Source organism: Aquarana catesbeiana, linkage group LG07 (genome assembly GCF_042186555.1).
Source record: "Aquarana catesbeiana isolate 2022-GZ linkage group LG07, ASM4218655v1, whole genome shotgun sequence".
NCBI lineage: Eukaryota > Metazoa > Chordata > Amphibia > Anura > Ranidae > Aquarana > Aquarana catesbeiana.
This window is the reverse complement of record NC_133330.1, coordinates 235565374-235579235: the sequence shown is the minus strand read 5'-3', so window position 1 is coordinate 235579235 and position 13862 is coordinate 235565374. Positions and strand designations below refer to the sequence as shown.

The 13862-nt window shown below is 43.8% G+C and overlaps 1 protein-coding gene across 2 annotated transcripts in view; it reads right to left on the bottom strand.

Moving 5' to 3' along the window:
* ABCA4 (ATP binding cassette subfamily A member 4) overlaps positions 1 to 13862 on the bottom strand; it is a 450770-nt gene that overhangs the window by 379519 nt on the left and 57389 nt on the right. For both annotated transcript variants that reach the window (XM_073593112.1, XM_073593113.1), the window contains exons 2-3: positions 9459 to 9550; positions 6429 to 6522 (exon numbers count right to left, since the gene is read on the bottom strand). In XM_073593112.1, the coding sequence (XP_073449213.1) occupies positions 6429 to 6522; positions 9459 to 9524 (160 nt within the window). In that variant the 5' untranslated portion in view covers positions 9525 to 9550. The remainder of the gene's footprint in view (positions 1 to 6428; positions 6523 to 9458; positions 9551 to 13862) is intronic.

Genomic DNA, 13862 nt, shown 5'->3' with positions numbered 1-13862 from the left:
TTAAAGGGTGTTCCGCGGCCTTCAAATTTGCCGCGAACACCCGATGTTCGAGTCGAATATGAGTTTGACTCGAACTCAAAGCTCATCCCTAGTGATGTCGTACGACCGGACTAGAAAAGGAAGTTCAATAGCTAGTAGCCAATAGCTGCCCATGCGTCGTTTTCGGTCCGTCGGACTAGCATACAGACAAACTTTTTTTTCGATAGGAATCAAGTCCGTCACAAACATTTGAAACATTTTCTATTTCTAAGGTCCGTCAGATTTTTCGACAGAAAAGGTCCAATGAAGCCCACACACGATCAGAATGTCCGTCGGACCTTTTCTGCCAGAAAGTCCGCTCGTGTGTACGCGGCATAACTGCCAGTTTAACGCCATATAGTTCTGTGTGCATTACTGCCAGTTTAACGCCATATAGTTTTGTGCATTACTGCAAGTTTAACGTCATTTACTTCTGTGTGCGTTACTGCCAGTTTAACGCCATATAGTTTTGTGTGCGTTACTGCCAGTTTAACGCCATATAGTTCTGTGTGCGTTACTGACAATTTAACGCCATATAGTTTTGTGCGTTACTGCAAGTTTAACGCCATTTACTTCTGTTTACATTACTGCAAGTATAACGCCATTTACATCTGTGTGCGTTACTGCAAGTTTAACGCCATATAGTTCTGTGCGTCACTGTGAGTTTGGCGCATTATATTGCAGTATATTATAGTGTATCCATGGAGTGTGTCTGTGTAGTGTGAGTACTCAAATTAAAGTGCACAAACACCACTTGACATTGATTAAAGTGTATCTATGTACAGATTTGCACTTCTTTACATTTGCTTATAGGCACCGCCCCCTCCCTCCCAATAATGTCTGGGAGGACAACAAGGAGAGGCAGATGTTCCCTTGGCACTGTAAGGGGGCCTGCAACAAATGTGTCCACAGGCAAAGGTGGACGTGGTGGTGAGTCCTCAGGCAGGGCATAATTTCCTCTGCTTAGTGAGTTTGCCCGTGCTATCCAGCCACAGCATGCAGATAGGTGGTGGACTGGCTTACTAAACCTTCCTCATCCTCTGTCACGCAAGCAGAGACAAGTGTGCAGTCCCCTGCAGTTGCCAGAGTGGATAAACCTGCTTCCTTATCCACATCTATTCCTGCCATAGCCCCAACATCAGCCACGGAGGAGTCCGCTGAGTTATTTGACCACAGCATCAGCCACTTGCTCCTTGATGATGCCCAGCCATTACTGGATTCAGATGTTGGTTCTGAAGTTGAGGATGACAGGAACATGAGCCTAGAGAGACGGGAGAACACTGGTAGACAAATTGGCATTCAGGTTCCCCCAGCCACAGCGTATTGCCAAGTTGTCTCCAGTGGTAATGATGATGATGGGGGAGATGGAGATGATGATGATGATGAGGTCACTGATGTGACTTGAGTGCCAGATAGAGCAGAGGAGGAAACTGAAGGTGAGGGGTCACAACCCCAAGGAGGCCGACATCAAGAAAGGGTAGAGAGAGCAGCCACCCCATTCCATCACATTCTGCAGCTGTTATCTCCCGGCCCACTTCCCAAAGCTCAGCTGTCTGGGCCTTTTCTCAGCACATCTGCAGCAGATCGCACTGTTGCTATCTGCAAACTGTCTCAGGCACATCAAATGTGGCAAAAACACCAGCCATTTGGGTACCACATGCTTAACCGGTTTCTGACCGGCGCACGCCGATGTACGTCGACAGAATGGCACGGCTGGGCAAATGGACGTACCCATACGTCCCTTTGTATTTGTCGCCGTTCCATGGCGTGCGCGAGCCGGGTCGCGGGTCCCGTGGACTCGATCGCCGCGGGGATACCCGCGATCGCCTCACGGAGAGGACGAACGGGGAGATGCTGATGTAAACAGCATCTCCACGTTCTACCTAGTAACAGTGTCACTGATCTCTGCTCCCTGTGATTGGAAACAGAGATCAGTGACGTGTCACATGTAGCCACGCCCACCCACAGTTAGTAACACATCCCTAGGACACACTCAACCCCTCCCTAGCCCCCTAGTGGTTAACCCCTTCACTGCCAGTGTCATTTACACAGGAATCAGTGCATTTGTATAGCACCGATTGCTGCATAAATGACAATGGTCCCAAAAATGTGTCAAAAATGTCCGATGCGTCTGCCATAATATCGCAGTCATGATAAAAATCGCTGATCGCCGCCATTACTAGTAAAAAAAAATTAATAATAAAAATGCCATAAAAATATCCCCTATTTTGTAAACGCTATAACTTTTGCGCAAACCAATCAATAAACGCTTATTGCGATTTTTTTTAACCAAAAATATATAGAAGAATACGTATCGGCCTAAACTGAGGAAAAAAAATGTTTTTTTTAAATATTTTTTGGGGATATTTATTATAGCAAAAAGTAAAAAATAATGCGTTTTTTTCAAAATTGTCGCTATTTTTTGGTTTATAGCGCAAAAAATAAAAACCGCAGAGGTGATCAAATACCACCAAAAGAAAGCTCTATTTGTTGGAAAAAAAGGCCGTCAATTTTGTTTGGGAGCCACGTCGCACGACCGCGCAATTGTCAGTTAAAATGACGCAGTGCCGAATCACAAAAAACGCACTGGTCAGGAAGGGGGTAAATACTTCTGGGGCTGAAGTGGTTAACAGCTCAACCACTCAGCCAGTTGGCAAGAGCACTTAAAAGCCACACAAAAGGGGCACAAATCTGTCCCTCCTCCTCCTCCTTACCCACTTCAGTCTGCCCCTGCTATACTGAGTCATTACTTTTCAGCAGCCTCCACTGACAGGGATGATGGTATTAGCACAGGGTGTCCCAGGTCCTAGCAGCACATCTGCCAGCAACACACCACCAGCTGTAGACTGTAGCCGTCAAATTTCTCTGCCCCATCTGCTGCAGCGGAACAAAAATACAGTCCCTGCCACCCACATGCCCAGCGTCTAAATGCAAGCTTGTCAAAGCTGTTGGCTCTCCAACTTCTGCCTTTCAGCCTGGTGGATTCTGCCCCCTTCCGTGAACTCAGACCATGTGCTGTACCACAATGGCAGGTTCCCAGTTGCTACTACTTTTCACGTAAGACCGTTCCATCTCTCTACCATCACGTGGAAGGGAATATTCTGGCATCGTTGGGCAGTCAGCCGTGAAATCCACCTTACTGCTGACACATGGTCCAGCAAGCATGGGCAGGGATGGTATATTTCGTTCACAGCACACTGGGTAACGCTGCTTGCAACTCGAAAGGATGCAGGACAGGGCTCGGTGCTGCAGCTTGTTGTGCCCCCATGTCTCCATACAGCTAGTAGTGATGATGCCAGACCTGTGAGCTCTACTCCCTCCTCCTCCGCCACCTCCATGCCCTCCTCTGCAGAATTGTCATTTGAAAATCAGGTACCCCCTAAACGTTCAAAGGGCTATTCCCAGAGTCAGGGTAAAAGGTGCCATGCAGTGCTTCAGCTGGTGTGTTTACGGGACAGGAACCACACCGGAGCAGAGATTCTTGCAGCTCTGCAGGGACAGGCCCAGAGGTGGTTCACACCATGCCAGCTGGAGTCAGGAATGGTGCTGTGCGATAATGGCTCAAACCTCCTGTCCGCCCTTAGACAGGGAAAATTGACACATGTGCCATGCCTGGCACATGTCCTCAATTTGGTGGTGCAGCATTTCCTAAATACGTACCCAGGGTTGCAAGATGTGCTAAAGCTGGCCAGAAGAGTCTGTAGCCATTTCAGGTGGTCATACACAGCCAGTGTTCAGTTGGCTGAAATTCGGCAGGAAAACCACTCGATTTGTGACATGCCCACCAGGTGGAACTCGACTTTGTCAATGCTGCAGCGGCTATACATGCAGCAGAGGGCTGTCAACGAGTACCTGTGCGAATACGGCACAACGACAGGCTCAGGCTGCCTCCGTTTTTTGTTTCCCCATGCCAAAGGCTGATTATTTAGGATGCATGCACTGTATTGTCACCATTTGAGGTGAGTTGATGGTGAGGATGGTGAGTTGTGACAGTGCATGCATCAGTGACAAAATCCCTGTTGTGTTTGTGCTGGAGCAGACTCTGCAGGGCATTATGGACAGGGGACTGGAGGCAGAGCAGCAGGAGAAAGAGGAGGACTTCCTTTCCTTTCAAGGTCCACTTTATCCAGACACCATCATTCCTATGTCACAGAACACACAGGAGGAGAGAGGGGAGGAAGATGAGGATTCTGGCACTTTCATAGGCTTCGAAGAAGAGGAAGACATGTGTCAATCTGTAAGCGATGGCTGTCCAACCAGGACCCTTGGGAGTAGTATGTGGCTGGGAGGAGGAAGTTCCAGATGCTGTCATCCTGAGTGACCCCGAGGAGTCTGCTTCTCAAGCCTCGGCAAACTTGAGGAGCATGGGCAACCTCATGCTTCAAAGCCTGAGAAAGGACCCAAGAATACGTGGCATAAAGGAGAAGGATGATTACTGGTTGGCAACCCTCCTTGACCACCGTTATAAGGGGAAGGTCTCAGAACTCATCCTGTCCCCACAGAGAGTGCAGAAGATAAAATCTCTTGAGGACACGTTAAAGAGGATTTTATTGAATGTTTTCCTGACTCCAGTAGGAGTAGTTTTGAGTCTTCTGTTGGTCAAGAGAGGAGCGTTGGAGAAGGCGTCTGCCTAAGTGAGGCATTTCGGAATTTTTTTAGTCCTTGCCGCCCAGGGCTGTCAGCTTCCACATCCCATCGGCAGCGTCTGCATCACATGGTGGATGATTACCCCGCGGCCAAAACAGAGATGGAGAGCTTTCCAGCTGACGATCCACTGACTTACTGGGTCTAGAGAATAGACCACTGGCCAGAACTTGCCCAGTATGCTATTGAGTTGTTGGGCTGCCCTGCATCCAGCGCGCATCAAAACGGGCATTCAGTGCTGCAGGAGATTTCGTTACTGATCATAGACTCTGTGGACCATTTGACTTTTAGTCCTGGATTACCAGCTATGAAGCCCCTGATGCCGATGTCACTGAATAAGTCTTTTTGGGATGTGGAATCTCTGTAGGACTTCGAGGCTGTCTAGCTTTGAGGGTTCTCAATCATTTCATCTGGAAGAATCTTTTTGGTATAGGTTTCATGGACACAATTAACACCCAAAGACCAATTTTTCAGCACCTGTTTGACAGGTGCATATCATTGCAATTTTTGTTTGCCTTCATCAAGAGCACCTTTATAGGGTTATGGTGGGAAAGCGCCCCCGACACCCAAAGAGAAATTTTTCTGCACCTGTTTGACAGGTGCATGTCCTTGCAATTTTTTACAGCAAGGCCCATTCTTGCTTTCATTAAGAGTACCTCTATAGGGTTACGGTGGGTAGGTGCCACAGACACCCAAAGACCAATTTTTCTGCACCTATTTGACAGGTGCATATCATTACATTTTTTTACAGCAAGGCTAATTCTTGCTTTCATCAAGATTACCTCTATAGGGTTAGGGTGGGAAGGCGCCACCAACACCCAAAGACCAATTTTTACGCACCCGTTACTTATATACAAAGACAAAGTGACTCCAGGATGTATCCAAAAAATCTCTAATCTTGTTCCCAGTGCACTACATTGTGGCCTCATCATACACACTGGCTCCCCAGCTGTTGCTAACCAAAATAAAGGCAGCTTGCAGGGAAAATGTCATTTTTTTGGCTTTATAAATACAATTAATGCTGCAGCAAATTCTAGACATGGTACAGACCTGCCACTTTACAGGTAAACTAAGGGGAACCCCCCCAGGCACTATATTGGAAGGAATTTTTCATTTTTACACTTTCACTTTAAAAATCAAAAAATCACTGCTCATTTAAAAATGAAGTTTTTCACAAACTTTTATGGGGTATGCTAATATGTCCCATGTGAACAAGGCCCTATCATGTATTTATATGTGTTACCATGTTGTTTCCATGCAATCACGTTGATTTGAATTGAGGAATAAAAGCGAAGCACAAATTTACCTTAGGGCCCTTGCACACTAATCTTGGAAATGGGTGGAGGTCACTGGGAGTTTGGGTCACTTACACACTAATTCATTAAATGTTAGGGTAGACGCTTAAAATCAGTTAAAGGAAACCTTACTGAAAGAACTATGTGCAATGCCATTGATGACCTCCTTCTGAAAATGCTTATTGCCTGACTGTCTCTAGCTTCACTAATGACTTACAACAAGCACAAAGCTTTGAATCTCTAACTTGTATACTTGTTGCAAGCTCAGTGCTTTGATGTTTTGAAGCTATTGGATCCACATGACAGGTAGGCCACTTGTACTTACAGAAGGAGATGTCAGCAATGGTAGCTAATATTTCTCTCACTGCCCTAAGGCCTGCCATAGAAAAGTATATCACCTATCCATTAGAAATATAAGGCAGCTCTGCCTATTGCATCCATATATTGCATGTATAAATAGGAAATACTTACATTCATGTTGGCCATAGAGTGGATTTGCATTTCTTAGCCACACCAGGACCAGGATCAATGACAAAGGCCAGGAAATTTCCACAAAAAAGCGAAGCTGGTTACATAAATGGTTAAAAGATCAATCGAATATCACAGTTAATACAAAGAAAACTAAATGCAAATAATGACTTTAGCTACAAAGTACATTGTGAAAAAAATGCTGAAAACAGTAGAGCTGTTATGAAATCTCAATGCATATTTTGGCTGTAACTTCACACTAAGGCGTGCTCAGGTGCCCTTAAAGTAACTACCTTTAGGCAAATATAAAATAACATTAGTTTCATCTGAGACAATTGATATGACACACATGGAACAGGTCTGTCTGCAGCCAATGATGGCTACTATAGGGTGAGGAACGTATAAGGTATGTGTCACATCTGGCACTTCACTTTCTCACCTCATCTTGATAGCTGTATAAATATCAAGAGACTTTTACATGAAATTCCAAATGTGTTAGCTCCATCTAAATGGCAATGTGTATTCACAAAGGAAATACAGACATACCCCACTTTTAAGTACACAATGGGGTTTATTTACTAAAGCTGGAAAGTGCAAAATCAGGCTCACTTCTGCATAGAAACCAATGAGCTTCCAGGTTTTATTACCAAAGCTTAACTGAACAAGCCGAGGTTAGAAACTGATTGGTTTCTATACAGAAGTGAGCCTGATTTTGCACTTTCTAGCTTTAGTAAATAAACCCCATTGTGTACTTAAAAGTGGGGTATGCCTGTATAATGCTAAATAATACTTTAAAAAGGAACTTGTCAAAAAGGTGTTTGCCCAAAGCAAGTAGACAGAATCTATTGTCCATAACTCTTGTGTATTTTTAAAATATATTTTATATACTGTATGTCCATAAGGCTGATTTTTGTATATGTTTATATGCTAATTTAGAAGGCCCTGCTAAAGTTGGTCTCAAACAGTTCAATAAAAACAGACAATGGTCCGGATTGTGAGCATTGTGTGTAATTTTAAGGCCTTTTTTTACCCTCAAGAGGATGATAACAAGATATGGTATTCACTGAGAAATCTTGCTATTAGCAGATGCAAAGTACCACTATTCGTTTTTTTTTTTCGTTCAACCTTGCGGGTTGAACAAAAAAAACCTGTCAGCTCCAGTCGGAGCCGCTGTATTAACCATGCGAGGTTGGTTCAGCGTTCTCCCCCACTGAGCTGTTGTGTTCTGACAGGGCGATGGTCCTCCCGCCAGAACACTCCGATCAGCGCTCTCTGCCAATGGCTGCCAATCACTGATTGGGAGTCGGTTGGCTGCTGGTTCTCTGGTATGCCAACATACACACGGGCCGAAATGTCAGCCGTTTTTCTCTTTTTTGAACCAGCCGCTATCTCCTGACATTTGGCCCGTGTGTACACAGCTTTAGGGCTCATGCACACAGAACAGTAAAAAATGCCAGCACTGCTGTCAGGGAAAAGCAGCCCTAAAAACGCACTTTTAGCCACATTTTTTGATTTGCGTAAAGCCGCGTTTTACCGTATTTTTGAGTGTTAGCATTTTTTAAGTGTTCTTACAGTAAAAACACTCCCTAAAATGTAAAAATACCTAAAACCGCCAAACGCGGCTAAAGGCGTCTAAAAGCTTTGTTATAGTGTTAAGCCGTATTTTTGGGCATTTTGGTCACAGCCTCTGCTCTCTTTTTTTTTACTGCCCTTAAACGCTTATGCCTCCAAACTCCTCTAAAAGTTTATGTGTGCATGGACACATAGGCTAACATGTTCAGAGGCAGTAAAAAAACCAAAAACGCCAGATGCCCCCAAAAGCAGCTGCAAAGACGCCCTGCTTGCATGAGCCCCTAAAGCTGTTCTAGGCAAACTCATACAGGGACTGACCACCAAGGGCACAAACCCTCAGAGATCCTCTTTCTCCCCTCCAGGAATACAAACACGTGAGGCACACTATACTGTGTTTTGTTTGAACTCAACAAACATTACCAGAAGGTGATCTCTACAATGATTGGTACCAGATAGGTCAGACAGACATTCTCTCCCTTGTCTGTCGAGACCTGTCATTAACGCGATTCACCCTATGGCCACCTATGCTAAATCCATTGGTTGAAATGTGTCAGTTGGAGAAGTCTCATTTGATGAGGGACAGAGAATCTGTCTGATTTATCTGGTACCAATAAAGCTTGTTGTGGTTCTGTAAAAAGCACAGATGAGTGTGGCTTGTATATATATGACAGATGGGATCAAAATGATATCTTAATTTCTAATTGAATCCATATACTTAAGTACATAACAGCATAAGCATACCATTTAGTTTCTTATTTAAAGCGGAGGTCCACACAAATTACTGACTTAATGCTATCCCCTTCTGTGCATTGCATAGATGCGCAAATGATAACATTTTTTTTTTAAGTGCTGTATTTACCTTATAATTTGTCTTTATTGTGGCACTTCCTGTCTGTAACTCCCGCGGGAGTAGGCGTGTACCTTCCTTTTCCCCGGCGGCGCACTGTCTCCTGGGAGCTAAGTGTCAGCATTTCCACGAGTCAGTGCGGATCGCTGCAACGAAATCTCGCAAGATCATCTGCTCTCTCCCCAGTACTGACCTTTGCTTCATCTGTGTTTGTTGTGTATATTTGTGGTTGCCATCACAACAGGGCGGGAACTTCTGACGCCGCCGCCCGTTGTGATGGCAACCTGCTCAGTTTATGGAGCACCGTGCCGTTACAACTGAGCATGCGCGGGAGCGAGCAGTGAATGCTGGTAGCTCAGCATTCACTGGAACCAGGAAGTTAATGCTTGTGGGCTTCACAAGCCCACAAGCAAGATGAAACCAGCCATACCCTTTTTTTATAACTTCGTTTTTTAATGGAAACCGGACATCGGGGGAGATAAATGAACAGAACAGTGAGTGTAACATTGCGATTATTTGATTATGTGCATGGTTGAAAAAAAAAAAAAAAGGAACGGTCGGTGGACCTCCGCTTTAATAAAACTACGATTTTTTTTTCAGCATGTACTGGATACCTTTTGTCGCTTTCTGAGTGTCCAGTTCTTCCACAGCAGTAGTTTCACCTTGGCACTGAACCTCATCCTTATGCAGCTTGATGGCCTGCAATCTGAAAATTAACAATAAGCAGTTATAATATGAAGTGGAGAGATTCATATTGACCTCTTTCCCTCTAAATACTTACATTAAACTAACCAACAGCCTGTCATGATAAATCGAATACATCGATTTGGGTGAAAGATCCAACACCTGCTACCTCAGATGCTCAGTTTTAAATACTGACGTGAGTGATTACTGGTCTTACTACTGTTTTCTGAGTGATATTATATGGCAATTTTTTATGGCAGTTTAAGTAATTGTGATTGCAAGATTGTTAAATTTCAATGTCTTAACTGTCCTGCAGCTTTCCAAAGGCACACATTCATACAGTGATCTCCTTGCGGTATCTCCTCCCCCCTCTGATGCCACAATAAATGTGCTATTATGTCATAGCAAGATTCCCCTTTCATTGGTTATTGTACATTATGGAGAATCCAATGTGGAAGGGTATGACACCAACCTTTGGCTTTCTAAAGTACTTGGGCAGAATGTTAAAGCAATCCTAATCACTGAAATCTCATACAAATTTTAAAATGTAGTTCCAAATTTTATTAAGTAAAATAATATCTGTTGATCGTGCCATAAGAGTCCTCATCGGGCAATTCCTATTATTGGGTGGCAACACTCTGTCCCTGTTTCACAGTTGCTCTCCTGTCTTTTCAAGCTATCACATTTGCTCCTGGTGGAGACTAGAAGCAGCTATGCCGACGCAAATTTTTCAGGCATGTTCTGCTATTGTGCCATCAGGAAGTTGGCCTTAAGCAGTGACATGCAGCCACTGCTGAAGAACATGCATGTAGACAGGAACTAAATTGCAAAGATGTGACAGAAGACACTGTAAAAGCAGCAAGGGATTCCAAAGAAAATAACTACGATTTCCTTAGAGAGAAATCGCTTAAAAAAAAAAAAAAAAAGTAGGATTACTGTGAATAAGGTTACATGCACACAGGGTGTGTGTGTCAAATCCAAGTATATTCGGGCCCCTGGGAGGCATGAGTGCAGGATCCTGTCAAATTCTATTACAGGCTAAAATATGTGGCAGTTGGATGCTGTACCAAGTCTACTTGCGTTTAGGGTCACATACTTTCAGGGATGTATGCCTTGAACACACATGGGTACCACTAGGTACAGAAAATACTGTATATTTAATAGATTTTGATGGGCTGCTGGCAGCAGGGCTGGATGTGGATTTTGTGCCTCCTGGACACCCGAAAGTGCTGGGATACACCCAGTAAGCATGAGGTCTTAATTCCATGAATGACAATGGCCCTTGGGTGTTGGACAACATTTACATATAGTATATGCTTTTCTGCAATATTCTATCCTTGATCCTCCAACTCATACTGTTAAATTGTCCCATAAGCCCTGGTTCACACTGGAGCGTTTTGATATGCGATTTGACATGTCAAATCGCGAGTCAAACCGGCAGCAACTGCCGTCAATGGCACTGTCCTAATCGGTGCGACGCCGCATCTGCGGCGCTGCACTGATTTCAAAAAGTCATTTCTGTAATACTTTTTGGGATTTCGTGCTGCGATTTACATTGACATCTGTGCAGAAACCTGCACAGATATCTCTGAGATTGCGTCTGAAATCGGGACTGACATGCAGCTGAACTCGCACGGCTTCATTCTTGCAGCTCAGTGTGAACCTGGGCTTAAAGATAAAACTTGGTTTTTTTTCCAGCAGTCTTATGAAAAACTAAATAGATTCCAACTTTAAAGCGGGGGACCACCTATCTATCGTTTTTTTTTTTTTTGAGTTCATTCACAAACTTTTCTTCTCAGCATTACATACTCACATATTGTGTGTAATATATCCGCCTGTGTCAGATTTCGTCAGAAAGAATAACTTATATTATTCACTGCAGGCGGTTTCCATCTTCATTGTGGGCATTTGAAGCCCACAAGCATTTATTTCCTGGATGTGGTGAATGCTGTGCTCCCAGCATTCACTGCTCGTTCCCACACATGCTCAGTGGCATCCTGGGAAGCCTGAGACTAGCTCCCAGGAGTCTGGGAGAGGCTAGAAACACGCCTACTCCCACGGGAGGAGAACCAGGAAGTGCAAAGAAGAATAGAAAAATAAAAGGTAATTACGGCGATTTAAATTTTTTTAAATGGCATGTCAGCATCTAGGCAAGGAAGAGAATACATACAGATATTGTTCAAAATTTGGGTGGAACCCCGCTTTAAGCTGTTCTTAAAAAGCAAACCAGTAAAGCTAATTTCATTTTATCTGTTGTCAAGAACACACTTGAACTTGTAACACTGTGTTTGAAGAAGCTCCGGCCTCTCTACAGTAATAAATCATACAATGCTTTTCCATGTGTTGGAGTGAACAGAATATTGGAATTTGTCAATATAATAAAACTTTCTAGTGTTGGCCTCACACAATTCTTGAGCACATTATACTAAGCTTATCATATATAATGCTGTTTGAGCTGGCTGTGGAGCATTATGTATTTCCCTGAATATTCTACTCTTCCAGATAATGTCAATTGAATTTATTATTTCCTCACAGTCACCAATTAGATGAACTCCAAGAAAGCAGTTAACCGCACAGATGTAATACATATATCTGAGCTGTTTTACTTGTCAAAGGATTTATATTTCTTTCCATCCAATCTGAATATTTATACTTATCTGAACACAGCAGTATTTTATGCAATGGACCTATTCACACAACTTTACTGTAGTGTACAGCATTTAGGTGTGTAAACCAAAACAAGAAAATTGTGCATTCACCATCCATATTAGATTATATTTTAGGCTGTACTATGTAAATGTTTGTGCAAACATGAATGGTGAATCAGCAGAGCATGCACAAAATTACTTCAGCCCTAGTCATTCCAAATGACTGAAGGCTGAGATCTTTTTGCATGTCCACCACCACTGACTACAATTTAATAGGTTGACCAGACATGACACTACCTGGAGTTTTAATTGCCATAGCAGCTTTTTGGTTTACCAAATATGAATAACATATTAAACATCAATATTATGAACATACAGACAGTATTCAAGGGGCCCCAAGGTCCTTGCGGGCATGCACTTCAAGTAGCTGCATAAACCACCATTTTAGGCCTCCAGCCACAGAGCCACTGACTCTGAGACAAACCAACATTGCAGGTACCACCAGCCAGAATAATGGGGGCTGTACCCGAGACGGGTCCCTACAAATGTAGCTTTTTGCCTCTAATCATAACACATCCAAGGACTTTGTGCCCAGTCACTGATGCACAAACATGAGACCTTATGTTTGTGCACCCCTTCACTTCCGCAGGGCCCTCTGAAGGCCATCCTGCAAGCCCAAGCACCACATGTTGATCCCAACTGCATTGAGGTGCACACGATCACCACACAGATACTGCCAAAAATCCTGTTTCATTTCCAAATGCCTAACCGCTAACCCACACATTACTATGGTGAGATACTCCTCTCGTCACAACAACACATAATATTAGCCATAAAAACCCTTCGTAATGTATTCCGAAATACACCGCTCCCCCCCCTTCTCACCCCTCTCTAGAACCTACCCATTTCCCTTTCTCGCTCCTGATCTATCCTATGCTTTTCGCCTCTACTCCCTCCATATATCTAGCTTATTGGTTCCTGTTCTGCTTTTTACTTTATGCTCCCATCACTCATGGGAATCTCATTGAATTTCATTGAATGCTTATATTCTGCCCATTCCCTCCATTTCTCTTCAAACTCCTCCATCCCCTCCTCATTGCTGAACCTCAGATACTCTAAGTTTTGTTTATTTTATTACACCAGTTCTTCAATGTAGGCCTTTCCGGTTCTTGCCAGTGACTAGGTATTAGGCTTTTAGCGGCATTTAAGAGCTTGGGAGCAATGTTCTCCTATATTGCTTGGTTGGCATTCTAATCGCGTGGAATAAACACCCCTACGGGTCGTCTGGGACCTCTATGTTTGTAATCTCTCTAGTTATTTGCCAAATCTCCTCCCAGTATTTTTTGATTTTAGGACATAGCCACCATATGTGGGCCATAGTCCCGTTTCTTTGCACCCCCCGCCAACATAACTGTGATGTTTCACTTTGGCATTGATGTGCCTTGTCGGGGGTTATATACCATCTGGCCAAGCACTTATAGCTTGACTCTGTCATGTTGCGGTTTACCGACGTAGAGTGAACCCGCCTCAGTAGTTGTCTAATCTCCAAATCTTTCACCTGTGTTCCCAGTTCCTTTTCCCATTTCTCGATGTATGACGGTATCTCTGGCACTTTCATGTCAATCAATATTTTATAGATCTTGGAGGTCACCCTCTTCCTGCCTTTATCTATACACATTTTCTCCA